Here is a 21113-nt window from a genome sequence, read left to right as displayed (position 1 = left end):
CAGTGCCAGACACAGATATGATACTGTTGGGAAAACAGATTCTTCCAGAAGCAGGATGATGGGGTACGGGCTCAGGGGCACCTGAACATGAGTCACAGTCAGGCTGCCATACCATCTCTCCTGTTTATGTAGTCTGACACTGCAGTAATCTCTCAATTGTCCACACAAATGGAAGGAAACACTGGCATGCATAATCCAAAAAGAGAAGCTAATTCAAAACATCTGATCATCTAAAAATTATCTCTAAGTCATTGTGGAATCTACTATGATACTTATCTTTGTATATGGGTTATTTAAGCCCTTCTAGGACTGTTCCCTTCCACATCCCAATTCAGCCTTAGCAAACCTCCTCCAGAGGTTATTCTCTGTCTGCTTCATACCTTGATTAAGGCTTAGAAAATACACAGAAATAGAAGGCAGAGAGCCTAGGTTCGAGTTCTGGGTCCATTACTGCCTAGTTGTAGAATGATAGGTAAGTCATGAACCTCTCTATGCTGCAGTTTCCTTACTTTTTAAAATTAGAGATGGAGTCTCACTATGTTGTCTAGGCTGGACTTGAACTTCTGGGCTCAAGTGATCCTCCCACCTCGGCCTCCCAAAGTGCTGGGATTACATGCATGAGCCACCATGCCCAGCCCAGTTTCCTTACTTTTAAATTGATGATAAATAATCACTGTTCATCCCATTGCAAGGAAATACATAATATCATAGCCATGAACATGTTTGGAAACGTTCTCTTCCCTGTAAAGTTTTTCCAGACTGCTGTCATCTGTCTCTTTTCTGTCATATGATATAGGATATATTTTTGGCCATTTGGATTATTCTCATCAGTACTTTCTAAAAAATGCTTTCTGTGTACTTCCATCTCCTCCTCTGGACTGTAAATCACTGGAAGCAGGGACCACGTCTAATTTAACTTAGCACTCACCCCATTTAGCAGTCACACATTAGGACTCAACAACTAATCATGCTGCTACTGAGAAGTTCAAAATGCTGAACACAAGATGGAGGACAGAGGGGAACGCAAAGGTACTATAAGCCAAAGATGTGAAAAACTACAGAAGAACATAGTGTCCGCCTCCCAGATATTGGGTATTATTGTGCCCTGCCTGTGTATATAAGAAGTCTCTAGTGACATGGCTTGAGCTTCAGACTGGAAGAGGGTTAAGCCTGATAGGCCACAGGGGAATGCAACTAGAACATCAGGGCCCTGGGTACCTCAAAATGCCAACATAGATCCTGACTAAGTACTTCCATCAGTTCAGAAGGAATGAAGCCCGTTGGAGTGACACTGGGAATAGTAATAGGCCTTAGGCCCATCTTGTCCTTTGGCTGTCATGTGTTCTTTGCAACAGTGTGAACCAAGGAGCATCATAAGGTAGCATCATAAGCCCAAGTAGCCCTCTGCTGAGTCACAAGATGTACTTTCTGCTTATCTTACACCCTTCCTCCTCCCAGCAACACCTCTCCCTCTATCCAACACCACTCCACACTTTGGAGTTATACTCACACTGAAGTTTTTCCTTCACTTCCGTGCCACACAAGCATGCAATGCCAGTCTTAAAAGACAATGCCCGCATCTTTCCGCTGCGACCACTAGGTTTAAAAGAAGAGACTGAGAATATGAATGTATGTAAAGGGTTAACATCTTGGCAATCATTTCCCTCACAAAGTTGATCCCAGCAGGGCCCTGTTCCAACCATGCCCCAAGCTGAGCTGGGTCCAAGTCTACTATGGGAGCAACACCTTCCCACCAGGCCCACTTGAGATATCCCATTGAATTTTATCCTGGAGCCTTCCAGAGCTGAAAGCCCTTACCTATCAAAAACATTGAGGAGCCAATTGAGGCTCATGTCCACACAGAGTGGCACGTTGACCAGGATGCCTCTTTCCTCCTCCAAACGTTCATATAAGGCAGTCAGGCAGTGAATGACCTCTACCACATCCATCACGTGCTCACTGGCCTGCAGATCATGCTCATTGAAGATTTCCAGGGCTGTGGTTAAAGTTACCAGGTCCACTGGTAAGGAAAGAAGAGAAGAGAAAAAAAATATAGCCAAAAGTAGAACCCCAGGGATTAAATAAGGAGATAAAGCCACCAGCATCACCAAATTTGACTCAATCTCCAGATCAACCATTTGCAAATATGATACAAGCTTGTCCTTTACTAAGACCCTCATCCAAGGAGGCAGAAGGCAGCAAAATGTTCCTCAAATTAACCCAACATGTTTTTATATCCAATGTTCTTTGACATCAGTTTCAAAAAGATGATGGGACATGAGTAAACTCAACTCCTATGTTGTACTAACTCCCAAGGGATCAAATCCCATTTTAAGTTTCTGTCTTTGCATGAGTTTCAATTGCAAATAGGTTCATCTGTAAGTTTTGTTCTGAGAACCTAGACACCAGCAATGAAGGCTCAGGTATGGTTGGGGAAATGTGACACACATCAAGAGGACATCTTAATTACCCCCAAATGCTGGCTCAGCCTAGCCAGACATGCCTGAGCCAGGAAGTCTGAATGAACAGTGTCTCCGAGAAAGGCCAGAAGGCATATTATATCTGCCGCCACACTGTTCCCTAACCACTGGTATTTGCTTCAACAGTTTTGCTGCTACATCCAATAACCCCAAGATGGCAAATCATGGGTTGCAGTACTTTCTGTCACAAAGCAGTTGCTTGATTATACATACTGAGCATGGGAAAAGGGTCAAGGAGGAGCATAACAGTGGGGTTAATTTGGAAACACGTCTGGGGCCTAGCGAGAGTGGAAGGGAACTGGGAAGAGCAGAAGTTGACAGCTAGTATATTGCAGGCTTTGGAGAGTTTCCACCAAGCCAATCAACAACCTTTGCCAAGGTGGGAGGAAAATGAGAAACAGCAGACAGATGAGGAACAGGAGAGGGGTGGTGAACGTCATAGGGAAGTACAACAGGAGACGTACAGCGCAGGGCTTTCTGGACTCTGCGGAGTTTCATGGCAGTGCGATAAGCTGAGAACTTAATGTTGTTCAGATCAGCTGCAAAGAATGGAGAGAGACCCACTCAGATCAGAAAAATTCAAGTTAAAGCCGCAACAAGATACCATTTTACACCCACCAGACTGGCAACAAATAGATGTCTGACAATAGCAAGTGTCAACAAGAGTGGGGATGAATGAGAACTGCCAGTGAAAGTGTGAACTGACACAATCATCTTTGAAAACAACTTGGTATCACCTAGTAAAATGGAACAGTCACATATCCCACCACCCAGCCAGCTATATATCCCAGAGCAGTGACTTGCAAGTGCTTTTTGATCAAGACTTACAGCATGAAATTCATTTTATAGCATACATGTGTATATGTAAAAATAACTAAATCAAACATTTCAGGAAGCAATTCCTTACTAGATTGGATAGAGTGAAAACAACAAAATTAATATCAACTATGACTCTTGCTAAGGATCTGTTGCATATTAATATTTCCTGGTCTATTTCAACTTTTTAAATGTTTGTCACAACACACTGAAATGATGTTATGACCTGCAGACTGAAAAACATGCCCCAGAGAAATCTTTGCACACATGTACTGGAAGACACATACAAGAAACTCCTCAGCAGCACTGTCCTCATTAGCTTAAAACAAGAAATGACCCACGTGTCTGTCAACAGCAGAAACTGTGCTATATACAATGGAACATTCTATAGTGGTAAAAAAGAATGAACTGTAGTCACATGCATCAGCATGGATAAAATGTGCAACAAACATAATGATGAGTCTCTCACAGTAGGCAAAGATAAGGCACGCAAGAGTTACGCTCATCACAGCCTGGACAGTCTTTTAAAGCAAATCAGACTTCACATCTGTAAGAATAATGCACTAATCCGGTGATAAAATGGTCCAGAGGGGAATGTAGAGCCTCCAGTTGAGAAAGGTGCGAGGGTAAAGGAAGGCAGGCTGTTGGAGAAACGATGAGGCACTCATTCCCTCTCCCACCTGCTTATTGACTGCGATTCTCTTCTATTCTTTTTAAAATCACTTTATTGAGTTATAGTTGACATATAAAAAGCTTTACAGATTCAATGTCTACAAGTTGATGAGTTTGGAGACAAGTATGCATCTATGAATCCACCACCCCAATCTATGCCATTAGTACATCCATCACTTCCAAAAAGTTCCAACTACCCTCTTTATTGTTTTTTTCTGTAAGAACACTTAACATAAGATCTACCTTTTTAGCAAATTTTTAACGATACAATCCAGTATTGTTCACTATAGGTAATATGCTGCACCGTAGATCTCCAGGACTTATCCATCTTGTATAATTGAAACTTCTTTGTACTCTTGACCAGTATCTCCCCATTTTCCCCTCCCCTCAGCCACTGGCAGCCACCATTCTACTCTCTGCTTCTATGAGTCTGTCTATTTTAGATTCCTTACATACATGAGATCATATAGTATTTGCCTTTTGTTTCTGGCTTATTATTTCACTTAGCACAATGTCCTCCAGGTTCATCCACATTGTTTCAAATGGCAGTATTTCCTTCTTTCTAAAGGCTGAATATTCCATTACATGGCTATACCACATTTTCTTTATCCATTCATCTGTAGATGGACATTATAGGACAAAGGCAGCTGTGTATATGCCCACCCTATACAGGAAGCCCACATTCTTACCTAGGGTTTGGTATAACTCTGTCATCTTGGGATGGTCCCAGCATGTGGTCTGAGCCTGGTGGCTACAAACAATAGCATCAATAGCACCAGCATCTATACCACCCACCCACCCCCACACTCAGGTGTGCACACCACTCAGTGACAGGTTGGATGCAAGAAGCTGCAGGATTCGAGGGTAAACCCAAGATGCCAAAGCCCAAGGGTTCACCTTTACCCAAGCAGAATCTTGAGATCTTGAGATGAGTAGGAGAAAAACCGAACTGGATGGAGGAATCCCAACAGACAGAGTGACAAGGACAGGTAGCAAAAAGGCAGGAGAGGGAGGGGGTGGGCAGGTGACTGACCCGCTTCTGATTCAGATGGTCACTCACTTGATGTAGTAGGGAACTTTATTGGGTGAAATTGCTCTTTCCCAGGGAACCTGGACAGAGGCTGGTAAAAGAGAAGAGAAAGAGAAAAAAAGCTGGCCACTAATGCTCTTAAGGCCCCCAGCTACTCCCTTGCTCTATTCTCCCAAAGAGGTGGTCAAGCCCAAAAGGGGATGTCTGAATTTCATTGCCAGCTCTTAACAGCCTCTGAGGGTGGGACAAAGAGTTCTAATGAACACGCTTCTCTCCCTGATGTTAGGGCAAGGCAAGGAGAAGAGGTTGTCACCGATATTCTAACATACCAGAGATGTGGCAAGGGCATGAACAGGAATACTTGGCCTTGGCCACCCTGACAATCTTCTCCCTGAGCAGACTGCCATTTCTACCCATCAGCTGCAGGCAGCTGGATTACTCTTGCGGATATGAAGTAGACTCCACTTTCCTCTTAGGGCTCAAAGCTCTTCCCCTAGAAGGTCAAGCTTCTCAGTCCTGTGGGACTGTGGGTAATGGTACTGCCCATTTCTCTCTCTCTCATGAGGAACTCTGGAAACTCATGCCTCTCTCTGTCTGTGTCTATCTTTTGGACCTTCCAGGAATGGCTCAGTTTACATGGTCAGCTTGCTCACTGCAGTTTTCCTCGGTACAAGATTCCTCCACCTGCAGGTATAGCTGTATGCCAATGATTATAATAGCAACAATTTTAACCACAGTTAACATTTACTGAGCTCCTACTATGTGCCAGATATTATGCTCATTGCTTTGTGTGCATATCTCATTTTTCTGTCTGTATATTCTCACCATCTCCACTGCTACCAGCCCCCTAGCCTGGGCCACCATAATCCCTCACTTGGATTATTGCAATGTACCTCCAAATAGGCCTCCCTGTTCCCACTCTTGCTCCCCAGTAGTCTCTTCTCAACACCCTGACTCTGTTGAAACATGAGGCAGATCATGCCATCCCTTGGCTCAAACCCTGCCAATGGTTCTCCATTGTACTGAGAATAAAATCTGAAGTTCCTCCCATTGCCTACAAGGCCTTACATGCTCCGGCCTCCCCTACTCCCCCACACTTTGCTCTCCTTACTGTTTCTTGGACACATCCTTACCTTAAAGGTGTGGAATATGCTGTTCCCTCTGCCTGGTATGCTCTTCCCTCAGCTATCATCCACACGGTTCATCCCTTCATCTACTTTAGACCTCTGCTCAATTGCCACCTTCTCAGTGAGGCCTCTGCTAACCACCCTGTTCAAAATTGCAACACCTCCATGCTTAAGTCCAGCACTCCCTATCCACGCCTTCCCTGCTTTTTTTCCATAGCCCTTGTCACCAAGTAACCTTATATATATTTTACTTATTTGTTTGTGGTCTGGTTTCCCCAGCTAGAATATAAGCTGTCTAACGATTTCTGTGTGTTTTGTTTACTGATGCAGCCCCAGTGCCTAGAGCAGTATCTGGCCCACAGAAGGCCCTCAATAAATATTGTTGAAAAAATAAAGTCATTTAATTCCCATAACCTGATGAGCTAGGTAATATTTTTCCTTCCTTTTACAGATGGGAAAATTGAGGTTCAGAAAGAGTAAGCTATTTTTTTTTTGAGCCTGCACAGTTATTAGGTTGAGGTGCTGTGCCTCAGACCCAGATCTCTCCGATGTGAGAGATCGTTTTTTTTTTTTTTTTTTTTTGAGACGGAGTTTCATCCTTATCGCCCAGGCTGCAACCTCCACCTCCTGGGTTCAAGCAATTCTCCTGCCTCAGCCTTCCGAGTAGCTGGGATTACAGGCACCCGCCACCATGCCCAGCTAATTTTTGTATTTTTAGTAGAGACGGAGTTTTGCATGTTGGCCAGGCTGGTCTCGAACTCTTGACCTCAGGTGATCCGCCCACCTCAGCCTCCCAAAGTGTTGGGATTACAGGCGTGAGCCACCACGCCCAGCCGAGAGACTGTTCTTTTAACCACTATACCACACTGTTTTATCCTTACTGCTTCTCGGATGTCAAGGTATACTGGGCTCCCACCAGGGCCCCAGGGGATAACAATAGACTCTCCAGGAAGATGGCTGAGGTTCTGCTAAGTGGAGTCCAGTTTGGTTCACGTACAGGAGAGAAAGTGCTGTGACCCAGGCCCAAAGTCCCGGTGGGCATCCTGGAGCTGCTTAAGCCTCTCACTAACTGACGCCTATGGAAAGAACAGGGTGAGGTCAGTAGATTCATTCCAGCTATTTAGAGTGGGATCCCCAGGTGCCTCTGGGAATCTTTATGAGCTTCCTCAGGGACTGGCTTTTCTCTGGTTCCAGCCTCTCCCACCGTCACCCAACTCCTAGCCATCCCCCAGAACTCCCAAAGGTCACAGCGGAGCATCCCTAATTCCAGGCCACAGTCACCCTTCCCCTGCCCCTGTCTACCCTGAGTGCCCAAATCCAGAAAGACCCCTCTTATTCATTTTAATCATTCCCTGCAGCTTAGAGGTTGAAAAGCCCATTCCCTAGCTCCACATTCTCCACTCCTCTTTTCCCATGCAGATCCTATTTCCACACCCCTGAAGAAGTTTCCCCCAAGCCTAGTTATATGGAGGCACCTCCCCATGGTTCACTCCAGGCTGCTCTTCTACCTGTAGTTGTTTCCATCGGACGTTGATCTGTTCCAGGGCCTGGGAATTCTCCATTGACAAGTGCACATCAGAAATGGCAAGTTGGTGGGCCAGATCATTCACCAACTTTACTCCATCTTTCATGGGGGAGAATTCTTCTTTGAACAGCTGGAGAGCCAGGACCCAAGTGCCACAGCAGACAGAGTGGGAAAGAAGAAACATTAGTCATTCACCTCTACTCTTCCCTCTTCACCCAGAGGTTTTGTTTCAATAACACAGCCTAGTGCTTGCCTATTAGGGCAACCAGACTAAGGTGTGGTATCCTCTTCCTCTCATCCTCAGAAAACACCAGGAAAAGAGAAGAAAGTAGAAAAACAGAAGAGACTCCAGCCAAACCAGCCCCAAATCTAGCACATAAACTGACAGCAACTCAGTTGTAGTTCAGGCCAACAATGGAGTCTCAGCAGCAGAAATATTGTCAGGGTCTGGAGAGAGTGTCAGGTCTCAGGGTAGACTGTAGTCAGGGGAGGGGGCTTGCATACCTTAATAGCCTGGATGTGCTCTGGGAGTGAATCAATGAAGAGATCTCCAATGGGCTCCCAAGTGGCTCGGACTCCCTCAGCTTGGCTCAGAGTAGTGCTTAGTTCCTCCATCGCCCCTTGAATCTCCAAGAGCTGCTCCAGAGTCCGCTCAATGTGACGGTGCTGGTCCACACAGCGGGCTGTCAGCTTCTCCCACAGTTCACTGGCCACCGTCGCCTGCTTCCATACAAAGCGGCTGAGATTCTGGATCCGCTGTTTCGGGGAGGTATCTGCAAGAGGAGGCAGGAAGCCAGGTTAGGCCAACCAGGCAGGGTCAGCTCAAAGAAAGAGACAGAAACAGCCCTTTATAAAATGTGTGTGTATGTGTGTGTGCACATGTGGGCATGTTTGTGCATATATTCATACACACACAAATACATATTTTTCCATGGTTGAGCCCTTTAATACAGTCACGTTTTTTTAAAAAAAGACTGTTTATTTTTAAATCATTGTAGAGTCATAGGCAGTTATAAGTAATAACACAGAGATTTCATGTACCCTTTACCCAGTTTCCCCAAATGACAACATCTTGCAAAACTACAGTATAATATCACAATCAGGATATTGACATTGACATAATCTGCCAATTTTGTCCAAGTTTCCCCAGTTTTACTTGTATTCGTGTGTGTGTGTGTGTGTGTGTGTACACGTGTGTTTAGTTCTATGTGATTTTATCACATGCGTTGGTTTACATGTCCGCCACCACAGTCAAGAGACCATATTGTGTTTTTCCACTTACTATATCATGAGGATTTCCTCATATTTTAAAACAGTAGGAAATGAAAAAGTAAGACATTATAAAAGGTATAGTGAGGCAAGTCATCTAGAGCCCTATTCATACGACCCTGGAATGTGATTTTGCATTAGTTTCTGTTGCCCACTTCCAGCCAAAGGGAGGCATTTTATGAAGGCTCAGCCCAGGAGAAGTTGGTATAATGTGTCTGGCTTTTCCACCTAGGCTCCTAATCTGTAGATTTCTTCTTCCTCCCTCAGATCTCTCCTCAGAAGATCCAGAGCCCCATAGCCCCAGGCTAACTAGAATTGTGCTGCTCTTTCTAGAGCTTGTCCTATCTGAGGCCCATCGGGCATCAAATTAAGTACTAGCCCTCCCATTGAAGGGCCAGAAATAAACTGAGAAGGGCATATGGCATTGACAGAGGGCTCAATTCATGAAGGGTCCTTTCAGGCTATTCACAATCCATCTCAGAGGGTTGAGGATTCTTTTTGGAGAAGAGGGCTTGCTGGACCACCACTCAGATCTAGTCACCATGAGTCCCATCCCACTGCCTTATTTGAATTTAGACCAGAGTGGCCCTCTCTATCAAGGGAAGGGGCTAGAAGTTATTGGAGTCAGTATCAAAGAGTCACAGTCGGCTGGGCACAGTGGCTTACACCTGTAATCCCAACACTTCAGGAGGCCAAGGCAGGCCGATCACTTGAGCCCAAGAGTTCAAGACCAGCCTGGCCAACATGGCGAGACCTGGTCTCTTCAAAAAACACAAAAATTAGCTGGGTGTGGTATCATGTGCCTGTAGTCCCAGCTACTCAGGATGCTGAGGCTGAGGCTGGAGGATAGCTTGGGCCTGGGAGGTCAAGGCTGCAATAAGCTGTGATCACGCCACTGCATTCCAGCTACTCAGGATGCTGAGGCTGAGGCTGGAGGATAGCTTGGGCCTGGGAGGTCAAGGCTGCAATAAGCTGTGATCACGCCACTGCACTCCAGCCTGGGTTACGAAGTGAGAGGCTGTCTCAAAAACAAAGACTAAACACAAAAAAATTCCAAAGAGTCATAGTCAATTTGCCTTTCAAAGGCAATCATCACCTAACTTTTTAGATTTTATAAAGGTTTATTATTTGCTGGTTTGCATGTCCCTCGATGTTGGAATAAAGCAGTATTTTTAAATTATGATTATTTTACTTTGTTATTTTATTGTATATTATTTATTTTTAGAGTCAGGGTCTTGCTCTGTTGCCCAGGCTGGAATGCAGTGGAGCAATCATAGCTCATTGCAGCCTCGAACTTCTGGGCTCAAGTGATCCTCCCATTTCAGCCTCTCAAGTAGCTAGGACTACAGGCACACACCACAAAACCTAGCTAATTAAAAAAAAAATTTTGGGCCAGGCATGGTGGCTCATGCCTGTAATCCCAGCACTTTGGGAGGCCGAGGTGGGTGGATCACGAGGTCAGGAGATTGAGACCATCCTGGCTACCACAGTGAAACCCCGTCTCTACTAAAAATACAAAAAATTAGCCAGGCGTGGTGGCAGGTGCCTATAGTCCCAGCTACTTGGGAGGCTGAGGCAGGAGAATGGCATGAACCCAGGAGGCGGAGCTTGCAGTGAGCCAAGATCACACCACTGCACTTCAGCCTGGGTGACAGAGCGAGACTCCGTCCCCCCTCAAAAAAAATTGTAGAGATGGGGGTCTCACTATGTTGCCCAGGCTAGTCTTGAATTTCTGGGCACAAGTGATCTTCTTGCCTCAGCCTCCCAAAGTGCTGGAATTACAGACATGAGCCACTGTGCCCAGCCAGCACTATGTTTTTAAAGGACATACTGGTACTTTTATTCATTGAGTCAGTTCAATTCATTTGAGTGGTTTTTTGTTTTTTTCCACATCTCATTAAATGGCCACACATGCTGCTCCAAAGAGCCACATACAGCTTTGGGTCACACAACTGTTGACCCCTGCTCCAGGCTATATTCTCTTTTCTTTTTTTCCTGCAGTAGGAATCTTGCTTCCCCCCAACTTTGGATGGACTCCTGGGGGAAACTATCCTCCTAGATAACAGATAAGAAAATGAATTTGGGGAAGGCAGGAGGGTGTTTGTTCAGCAGTACATGGCTCAAGAAGAAGTGGGAAAAACAGAAGACCACCTACCTTTGCTCTCAGAATGAGGCTCCTCTAACTCCTCAAATGGGTGCTGGGACAGGAAGGCCTGAGCTGACTCCAGCACAGAATAGATGTAGGGGCCCCGAGACTTGACTTCTTCCATAAAGGCCTATAAAGTTTAGCAATATGGTCAACAGGAAAGGAAAGTTTTTCAATCACTTTACATTCCATCCTGCAATTGACAACCTTTCTTCTTCTCAGTGTGTCTTGATTCTTTGGCATTATCAGGTATCTTTGAACTACCTAGACAAAAAGACGTGCAATCCTCCTGATAGACAGAAAAATAACTCTGACACTGGAAAGTCTGTTTAGTATGAAATTTGTCTGTCTATGCCACAGGATAGAGAAAAATGTGGGGATCTTTATTCTCCAGAAGACTCAGAAAGCTTCCTGTAAGGGTCTTATGGAAATCAAAACCAAGATAGGCAGGATTTATATTAAAATTATAATTAAATTTTTGGTTGAAATATATACGGGATACACAAACTAAAACTGTACATCTTGATGTAACCAGTACTGAGATCAAGAAACAGAATATCAGCATCCCAGGTGGGCCCCCCTAGTCACTATCTCACCTTCATGCCCCACCCCTCCCTCCCCTCCCACAAAGGTGACCACAATTTTTACTTGTAAAACCACTGATTAGTTTTGCCTATTTTTAAACTTTGTATAAGTGGAATCATACAGTATGTACTCTTTTTGTATCCGGCTTTTTTTCACTCAACATATTGTCTGTCTGTAAGATTCACCCATGCTGTGGCACGTGGTTATAGTTTATTTTATTGCTGTATTATATTTCATTCTGTAGTCATTTTAAGAAGTATTTTAACTACAGCAGTAATATATATCACAGAAATATTAGAAATTTCAGAAAGATATGAAGAAAATTAAGAACTCCAATTTTACTACCTAGAGTTAACCATTGTTAACATTTTGATATAGTTCCTTCCTATGCTGTTATATGTATGTAAACATCACACTCATCTATATACATTTTTATACAATTGAGATCCACTTGCACTTAGTTTTGTATCCTGTGTTTTTTCACTTAGCATTATATTATGTTCATTTCCCCATGTTCCCATTAAAAATCATGGCAGTATTTTAAGGGAGGCTAGAATTTGATGGGAGGGGTAGAAAGAAAATATTTGACTTAGGCTGTGGCATGCTAGCCACAGACTAATAGGACTGCATACAGCCTCCTATTCATTTAGGTGTCTCAGCAGAGCTGGGTGTCTTTCAGGGTACTGCAGAAGGGATTCCTCCCCAGCTGAGAGGCTACACACCACGGCTTCTCTGATTCTAACCTACCGCATGTGTCTCCTTCTCCTGTTGCACCAGGGCCACATCCCCTTGTAGGGGCAGCTGAGCTGACAACTCCTCATCCTTTTGGCTGAGCCAGTCAATAATCTCTTGAAGAGGGAGCTGAAGCTTTCCACTGTGGTCTGAGAAGGCCTCTAGGCGAGCGCTGCACACAATGGGTAAAACCAGTGATGTTCAGTCTTCTTTTTAAGTGGCAAAACATTTTTTTTTCCAAACTAAGTTATATGGAACTTTAATATAGAAAACAAATTCAGGAGGAGCTTTTCTGGTTCAAGTGGGAGGAGGCCTGGAGTCCTCCCTCTTACCCACCCAAAGAGGGTCCCAAGGCACCTCCACATGGAGCACAGTACTAAAACCAGTAGGCAGAACCATGGGTGTGGAGGCATCCCAAACTTGAATGGCTTAAAATGTCACTTTGTGGATCTCAGTTACCTCAGTTGCATGCCAAACATCAGGCTGGGAAGGGTAGGAAACTGAGCAAGGGCATTAGAGGTGACAGCTGTCTGGTTCCCCTCTTGCCCTGGTAGAATTCAAGTCATGCCAAACTGCTCAACCATAGAGGCTGTTCCGAACTGCCCTCTGAGCAGGAGAGGATTCAGTAAGTGGAAAGGGCAAGTTGGGTGGTTGAGTATAGGCATGCACATGTGCAAGGATGCATACGAATATAACAGCCCTTGGGACCCAAAGGAACATTGGCTAGAGGTCTGAGATATGGAAACAGAAAAATCTGTACTGTATAATTATCTCTGTCTGCCCTGCTACCCCGCTGCCCTCCAAATGAACCATGGTAGGAAGCTGGAGGCTGGCCAAGGATATGTGCAGCCATCAAGCCATTCCCCTTGGCTGACAATAATAACTATCTTTATTCATTGCCCCCCCTCCCACCACCACCTAGGCCAAGATCTTTACCTAAATTATTGCTTCAACTAATTCTTACAAAGACCTTATTAAGTAGGCATTCCTATTGCCCAGAAAGGGTAAGTAGGTTCCCAAAGGTCACACAGTTAAGTCATTGATAGAGCGATGATTTGAACTCAGGTTTACCTGACTCCAAAGCCTGCATTCTTTCAACTTATCCACAATGCCTCACCCCTAACAAAGCCCATCAGAAGCCAGAAGCTTGGACTTTGATGATAGAGGGTGGAGAAAAAAAGTGGCAGGCATGCACAGACAGCTAGGGAAAGCCGATCAACTGAGAAAAAAATTGACTTCAGGCTCTTACAGAGCTACCCTTAGTTTGGGGAGAAATAGGTGGGCTGAAAACTTATGGATAGAACGTAAAAGGATGGGGAAGCGAACAGATGAGACCTACCAAGATATAGGACAGCTATGAGAGGAAGAGGAGAAGGGAGCAATCATCCCCTTCATTTATACCTCGGCATTTTTAAGTTTAGAAAGCATTTCCACATCTGATTTGAATTCCAATGACCACACTGTGAGGTAGTTAGAACAGGTATTATTCCTCCACTCATTTTTTGTCCTTATAAAAAACAAATGGAAGCTAACATTTCGAGAACTCAAACAAGGTATTCAGGGTGACACAACTACTTAAAACTGAGGCTCAGATCCAAGTCTCCTGACTTCTAAAGCAAGGCTCTTTCCCCAGTGCCAGTGTAGGAAAGGGAGAAGCAGGTGGGCTAAGGAAAGGGGGATGCACAGGCTGAGAGGAGAAGGACAGGATGCAGCAGCAAAAGGAGCCCAACACCATCTAAGCCAATTCCCTAAGGCACCTGTTTCTTACCGGAGGTTGTGAGACTTCTTTTTTATTTCATTCCAACACAGATTCATGGCTGGTGGTTCCAGGGGTCCAGAGGCACCAACAGACCCGTTCAACAGCTTTAGGCTTAGGCAGGGAACCCCAGCACCATCTTGAGGTGGTGCAGGGCTGGTGACAGCAGCTCTAACCTGGACAGAAACACAAACATCCTGTGATCCTTGGATTGTGCCACACCCTGGTCTGCACCAAGCCAAGGGTGAGACAAGTGTGAACAAGGGGAGAGAAGGGCTGCTGCCAGGGTCCAGAAATGCTATTCTCTGTGTGTTCAGGGACTGAGATGAAGAAAGACCCTGTGGTCCTGTTCATTGCCAGGTCTTCTCTTGGTACAGGTCAGTTACATAGAACTGCTGCCTACTATTATTGTTACTCATGATTATAAATTTTGGACCTAGGGAAAGGTTACCATTCCCAAGCTGGGCCCCCACCCCTCAGGACCACTGCCCAGATGGGGTCTTGGAAGTACCTGCATTAGGTAAGAAGCTGCACAGAATTGCCCAAATTCTGGGCAACCATACCATTGCAGGTAAGCTGTTGGCTCATACTTCAGGGTCCTACAGTTTACCCAACCTTCTAGAAAAGCAAGCTGAGGAGTTTCTCCATAAAGATTTATAGAGGGAGTAGACTGGCAAGAGAGAACTATCAGTGGTCCACGTCTTACTTCCCATATGAACCTTGGCTTTGATGTGTCCACCACAGTCAGGAAGCCTGGACACAGTCTTCAAGAGAACTGCTCATAAAGATGAGCAGAGGACTCTGACCAGAGTTGATGGCCAAGAGGACAAGCCATGGAGCCTGCCAAAGTCTAGTCTTGAGCCCTCAGGCACATAGTCTATTGCTTGCTCTCCTGGGCACTGGTAAGGCCCTATGGGGGTAATTGTGGGGTTTGGGGGAATGGTGGTTATCCCGGATAGCCCTAAGGAAGGTAGCTACCTATAGAACAGTGTCAGAACTGCCCAGCCAGGGGGCAGGAGCAGGCAGAGGGAAGGGGAATTGGAGGAGGAAATCAGCCTGGGCTGCTCTACCCCAGACTAGGGAGACCCACACCTGCCTACCTGCTTGTCTACATGCTTGCCTTCATTTGGAAAGAAAATGGCCCTGCTAGTCAGTGGCCAAGACTCTTGTAGTCTCCCCTTGCCCCCAACCATACTTCTTCCCCACACAAGACTCTCCAGGCAATTTAGGAAACCAATCATCCCATTAAAACCATAGCTCACAGCCACACTGAGAAAGGGAAGTGAGGAAGCAGTCAAGCTATGAGAAAAGCTCAGCACTCAGCCAGCCTGCAGCCCCAGGAGCTGACCCTACCTGTGCTGCCTGGGGAGTCCATAGCAGGATCCAGCAGCTCCATGATCATCCCTCACCAGGAATCCAGACCTAGTGTCTGGTGAGCCACAGACAGGCAGAATCCTGACAGGCTCTGAGCAAGCCCTCTCAGGGAGGCAGGAGGGGCTGAGCCAGGCCAGGAGGCAGGGGTCACCCTGTTTGTTTACTGACCCCCCAGGAATCTGGAGGGGGCGGCTATGTCAGGGCCTGGCTGGTGAATCAGAGCTTTGTCTCTGGAGAATTCCGGTTCACTCCCAACTGGGCCTGCCACACCAGGGCCAGGATGGCCCTCTCAGGCTGGCAAGGATGGCGGGAGTGGGACTGGGCATTCCATGGTGCTGAGGAGGGACATGCAGAGGGCAGCTTCTGTTGATTTATTTTCCCTTTCCATGGAAGACACAAAGGGCTCACTCTGCCTCTAGGCCCACCCCTCCCCTGAGGTGGAGGATAAGATCAGACCACTTTGGTGACAAGCTTCTGGTAAGCAATTTCCCTAAGACATAAGAGGATGGGCTTGGAAAATAAGCCTTGTCTTCAACTAAGTAAGCCTCCTCAGAGACAGTGAGGAAGGTTTGTGGCACATCTGGGGACAGAGCCATGGGATGGCAGCATCGGGAAGCAGGCACAGCAGAATACCTCTAAATGTGATTATCCTTGGGTGAGTGCAGAGGCCAGGAGATTCGTCAAGAGTCTACTGTGAAAATGGAGGGGTGCTCTGCCCTGCCTTTGAGAGGCAGAGAGGAGTGGAGGGAGAGCCATAGCCCTCAGACCTCTCGCTGTACCCTGAGGCCAAAGGGAAATGGATAGTTAGTGGGCATCCTGTTGAACTTTCACAGGGGAGGGAAAGGGGTCACTGGGACCCAGCAGTTCCATGTAGGCAGCCATTGCCAGGGAGGCTCCTGTGTCCTGCCTGTGCTACCCTGGGTGGGGGCAGGGGAAGGCCCTTTCCTGTAAGCCACTGGCCTGAGGGGTGGGGCCCCTCCTGGAAGTGGCCACTCTTCTCCTTTTCCAGCAGACTTGTCTGGGGAAAGGTTAACATTCCCAAGCTGGGCCCCCATCCCTCAGCACTGAGGGAAAACACATCGTTTTTACCAAAAAGGGTTCTGTTCCCATCCTTATTTATCTCCCACAGAGTCTTCTGGGCTTTACAACAGTTCCACATTGTTTCCATGCTGAGGCCCACCTACAGGAATAGTTGGAACAGCTGCCTGACTCTTTCTGGGGTTCTGGGGTGGAGCCACCCAGGGTGGCTGGGGGATGGCAGGGGATGGCAGGCCAAGAGCAGGGAGTCGTTCTAGCTCTGGGCCGTATCTTCACTCGTGCTGGGTCCTCTGCACTGGGAATGTCCAGAGTTAGAAAAAGCCCCTTGTGACCCAGCCACAACCAAGCTGTCCTGGCTCTGAGGGGAGCACCCACGATGAGCTGGGCTCCACCCATGTTAGCTTTGCATTCCCTGCAGACTTCTTGGTTTCCCAAATCCCCACCCAGCTGCCATACTATTCTCCATCACCCTGCTCTCCCTCTCCTACTTCCCGGTATACTCTCAAGTCACACCTAGCAGAGCCAGGCACACAATAGGCACATTTCTTTCTCCTTCCCTATCAATTACCTTCTACTTCTGGCTTTTGTAGCCAGGATATTTGCTTCTTGCACCCCACTCCCCTCAAGGCTCTCTATCCATCCCCTGAATCTGTGAGAAAAAGGTTGCAGGAAAGGAAGAGAAACTGGATCGTGGCAGAAGAGAGAAGTTGCCCATGCTATTGGCAATCACAAAATGAAGCCCTCAGGTTTCCCTGCCTACATGGTGATGCTTGGAGGGGGTAGACAATCAATGAACAGGGTAAGCCTTTTGGAAGGGCTCAGTTTTCTCAATCCCTCGACCGTGTGAAAGTCCCACTCCGGGGAAGGGGTAGGTTAATAGGGGAGTCTATGTTGACCCTCGCTTTGAGAATATGTTCGAGGCAGTTAATTTCTTTCTAGCTGGATGTGGGGAAAATAGCTCAGGGGGACCTGACTCTAATGCCTCTCTGGACCTTGACTTTCCTTCATTACTGCCCCCAAAACAGGCTCTCCAGCATCCACATTCTCCATCCCCACTTCCTTTCTTCCTCCCTTCCTCCTTCCTGTATATTCGGCCGCTGCCTGCCTCCAAGCAGTGACTCAGCACTGCAGCCCATCTGTGAGGCTCCAGGAGACATAGCACTTTCTCACACCCCCATAGTCTCTGGACCCCAAAGCATTGTAGGGCAACCAAAGTGTGCTTATGCGTCTCCCTTCTCCAGTCAACTTTCCCTAGACCTCCCTCATTGTCGGGAAAGGGGGCTGCCCTCTCTACTGTCTCACACACATCCTCTACCTGCCTACCAACATACACAGGCGGACACATACACCACCACCATCACACTACTACAGGAGCAGAGAGGACAGGCAGATATGGAGCTCATGGAATTCTAAGTGGGGATGAGCCAGGAGCTATGAAAAAGGCTAGGAACTTGAGAGGAAAAGCCGATGGCAGGAGAGAGACACCTGTGGAAAATGGAAGGCATGCCACAGAGAAGCGAAGCCAAAGGAAGGACCTGCCTAGTCCTAGACCATGCCCTGAAGGATCATATTCTTCTAGGACATTCCTGGACCTGTAACTCTTAGAAGGTTAACATGGAACCAGCCCCCCTCAGCTGCAGTGGGCCCTCTGAGCTGCCCAGCCCAACACCCTTCCTTTCCTTATGCCCCCCAATAAAAGACATAATGGGTAATAAAGGATGGGCCCAATATATTCCCCATGCTATCCAAGGGGTTGCATGTATATAGAGAGTGCCCCTGAACCTTAGGAAGCGTGGGTACCCCAAGGACACACAGATCCTGTGTCCACTCTTTCTCCACAGGTCTTTCTTTTACTATCAGACTCTTACCTGAGGGTGGGGGCAGGTGCTTCGGAGGCTGCTGCTATGATGGAACTGGTCAGCTGCCTGCCAATCATGACATCGTGGGAGGGTGTAAGGGCATCCCTGCATGACCATAGGTTGCATAAAAACCAAGGCTCATGGGGGGGGTGAGGATAGGCAGTGCACCAACTATTGATCATTAAGCACCTGGAAAAGCAATACAGAGAGATTTCAAGTCAAGACCTAGAAAAGCCTATGAATCAAGCATCTACCCAGAGGTGCCTTGACCAGATATACAAATAAGTATTCAAAACTTACTGACCTACCCAGGCCACCATGTACCATAAAATACTTTATTTAATTATTGACCAAGGAAGCATTTATTGTTTACCTATAGTGCTTTGTGCTACAGACATAAAGATAACTGCTGAGATCTCAAAGCCTAAGGGTGGAGGTGGGCAAGATGGGTAGGGGAGGCAGTCATGTATGCTGATAATTATAATAAAATGCTTACATAGCAAATGCTAAAATCAAGAGTTTACCAAAAGGCTAAGGGAGCACAGAGTGGGGAACAGCTAACTCTGAGAATATGCACGTATTTCAGAAAGAGCACACCTGAGATGAGTCTCAAAAGATAAGTAGATATTTGCTTGTGCAGAGGAGAAAGGAAGAATGGCATTCCCAGCAGACAGATCCACCTGTGCAAAGGTGGATGTCATAAAAAGGCCTAGCATGTTCAGAGGACAATGGGATCGGTATGGTTAGAGTTAAAGAGGCACAGAGATGAAAAAGACATGGGGGCTTCCCCTGAGGAGTATCACATACAGAGAGAACAAATGTGGAGAAAATAATGGCCATAAAGTGTTATTTGAGGTCATAATGGAAGTGTTTATGGGATGAAGTGAAGAGACAGATAAGGGAATCGTGAGTTCTATCTGGTCATGTCAAGAAAAGTCTCCCTAGAGGAAATGTGCTTGAGGTGAGTCATGAAAGAGAAACAGATTTGTCATTAGGCAGTGAAGGTTAAAAAAAATACAAACATGAAAATTAAATATATGGTGTGTTCCGTGTGACCAGAGTACAAGGTAGGTGCCTTGTTGTGTGCAGCAGGAGATGAGGCTGTGGCCACATTGGGCCATGCCTTGAATGAGAAGCAGAGGATTGTAGGCTTTATCTTGTAGACAATGGGGAGGCACTGAAGATTTTAAGCAGGGAGTGACATAATGAGATTTGCATTTTATTTTATTTATTTATTTATTTATTTTAGACGGAGTCTCGCTCTTGTTGCCCAGGCTGGAGTGCAGTGGCGCGATCTCAGCTCACTGCAACCTCTGTCTCCCAGGTTCAAGCGATTCTCCTGCCTCAGCCTCCTGAGTAGCTGGGATTACAGGTGCCTGCCACCATGCCCCACTAATTTTTTGTATTTTTAGTAGAGATGGGGTTTCGTCATGTTGGCCAGGCTGGTCTCGAACTCCTGACCTCAGGTGATCCACCCGCCTCGGTGCTGGATTACAGTGCTGGGATTACAGGCATGAGCCACTGTGCCTGGCCGAGATTTGCATTTTAGAAAGAGCCCCCTGCCTTCCTTGTAGAGTGATTCTCCAAAAGGAAGAACCTGTTGAGAAGCTGTTAGAATAGGCAGGCAGTTGCAGTGAGGATGAAGCAGACAGCATGACTCTGAGGTACACTGGAGAGGTAAAATACACTGGGCTTGATGATCAATTGGATGTGAACAGTAAGGGAGGAGAAGGAGTCAAAGGTTTCTAATTTGGGAGCTGAGTGGATAATGTTGCCAACAGCAAGAGAAGGAAGACAGGAGAAAGAGTAAATTTGCTGTGGTAGGGAATAGGGGCAGTGTTGCATAATAAGCTATGCTTGAGACATATTCAGCTTTAGATGTAAAGAGCTAAGCTTAGTAAAGGAGAAATATGGGGACAAAGTTTAGATGTACAAACCAATTGATGGTTTAGAGAATGTAAACAAATGTGATGAGAATGGGTGGCAAAGATGATGCTTGCAAATAATAAGGTGATCTCTTTTAGTGTGGGGCAAAGACACACAATCCCTGATTCAAAGGGCCGGAACTGAGCATCTTTTATTCATGATGCAGATAATTAAATAACCACCATTTTTAGACTCTATTCCAGTGGTTCACAATGTTTTAGATATAAGGGGCCCTTCTTAAGACTAAAAAAAAAAATCTCACTTCACCCACTCTCACCCACAATAGTAGCTGTACTTTTAGAACTTACCGAGTGAGAAAAACATTTACGCATTTAAAGATATGTGGACTCCTTGCATTAAGTACCCACCCCTCCTCCTCAGGAGACCATAGTCCAAAGAATGGAGATTATTACAAATCACAAGGGCACAAGAGGTTGTGGTCTAAAGGGTACTTTGTTGTAGTCAAAGTCCCTATAGATTATACAGCTATGTAGCTACTCATCCCCAAAGAATGACTGAAAATATGGCTCCTCAGTGATCAGACACCACAAAAGCATTAGTCACTTAGATTAAAAAATGAAGTACTGCTATGGATGTGTTATAAGCATAAAGGCTACAAGAGGCTTGCTTTCAGACCTCTTTTTATGTTAACATTTTTATTTTTGCTGATTATAGAAGTAATACATGTTCTTTATAGAAAAACTGGGAAATACAAAAAATAATAAGGATGAAAATAAAAATAATCTGTAATATTACCAGAGATAATCATTACTAACAG

General features: G+C 46.0%; 1 protein-coding gene across 8 annotated transcripts in view; it reads right to left on the bottom strand.

The window, feature by feature from the left end:
• Positions 1 to 21113, bottom strand: part of DRP2 (dystrophin related protein 2) — a 149461-nt gene that overhangs the window by 89118 nt on the left and 39230 nt on the right. For all 8 annotated transcript variants that reach the window (XM_063703347.1, XM_031006068.2, XM_055376573.2 and 5 more), the window contains 12 exons: positions 18419 to 18598; positions 14151 to 14314; positions 12398 to 12554; positions 11075 to 11195; positions 8155 to 8423; positions 7634 to 7780; positions 7123 to 7201; positions 5029 to 5089; positions 4658 to 4719; positions 2945 to 3019; positions 1819 to 2020; positions 1511 to 1596 (listed from right to left, as the gene is read on the bottom strand). In XM_063703347.1, coding sequence (XP_063559417.1) covers positions 1511 to 1596; positions 1819 to 2020; positions 2945 to 3019; positions 4658 to 4719; positions 5029 to 5089; positions 7123 to 7201; positions 7634 to 7780; positions 8155 to 8423; positions 11075 to 11195; positions 12398 to 12554; positions 14151 to 14314; positions 18419 to 18535 — 1540 coding nt within the window. In that variant the 5' untranslated portion in view covers positions 18536 to 18598. The remainder of the gene's footprint in view (positions 1 to 1510; positions 1597 to 1818; positions 2021 to 2944; positions 3020 to 4657; positions 4720 to 5028; positions 5090 to 7122; positions 7202 to 7633; positions 7781 to 8154; positions 8424 to 11074; positions 11196 to 12397; positions 12555 to 14150; positions 14315 to 18418; positions 18599 to 21113) is intronic.

This window comes from Gorilla gorilla, chromosome X (assembly GCF_029281585.2).
Source record: "Gorilla gorilla gorilla isolate KB3781 chromosome X, NHGRI_mGorGor1-v2.1_pri, whole genome shotgun sequence".
Taxonomy (NCBI): domain Eukaryota; kingdom Metazoa; phylum Chordata; class Mammalia; order Primates; family Hominidae; genus Gorilla; species Gorilla gorilla.
This window is presented reverse-complemented; position numbering and strand designations above follow the sequence as displayed.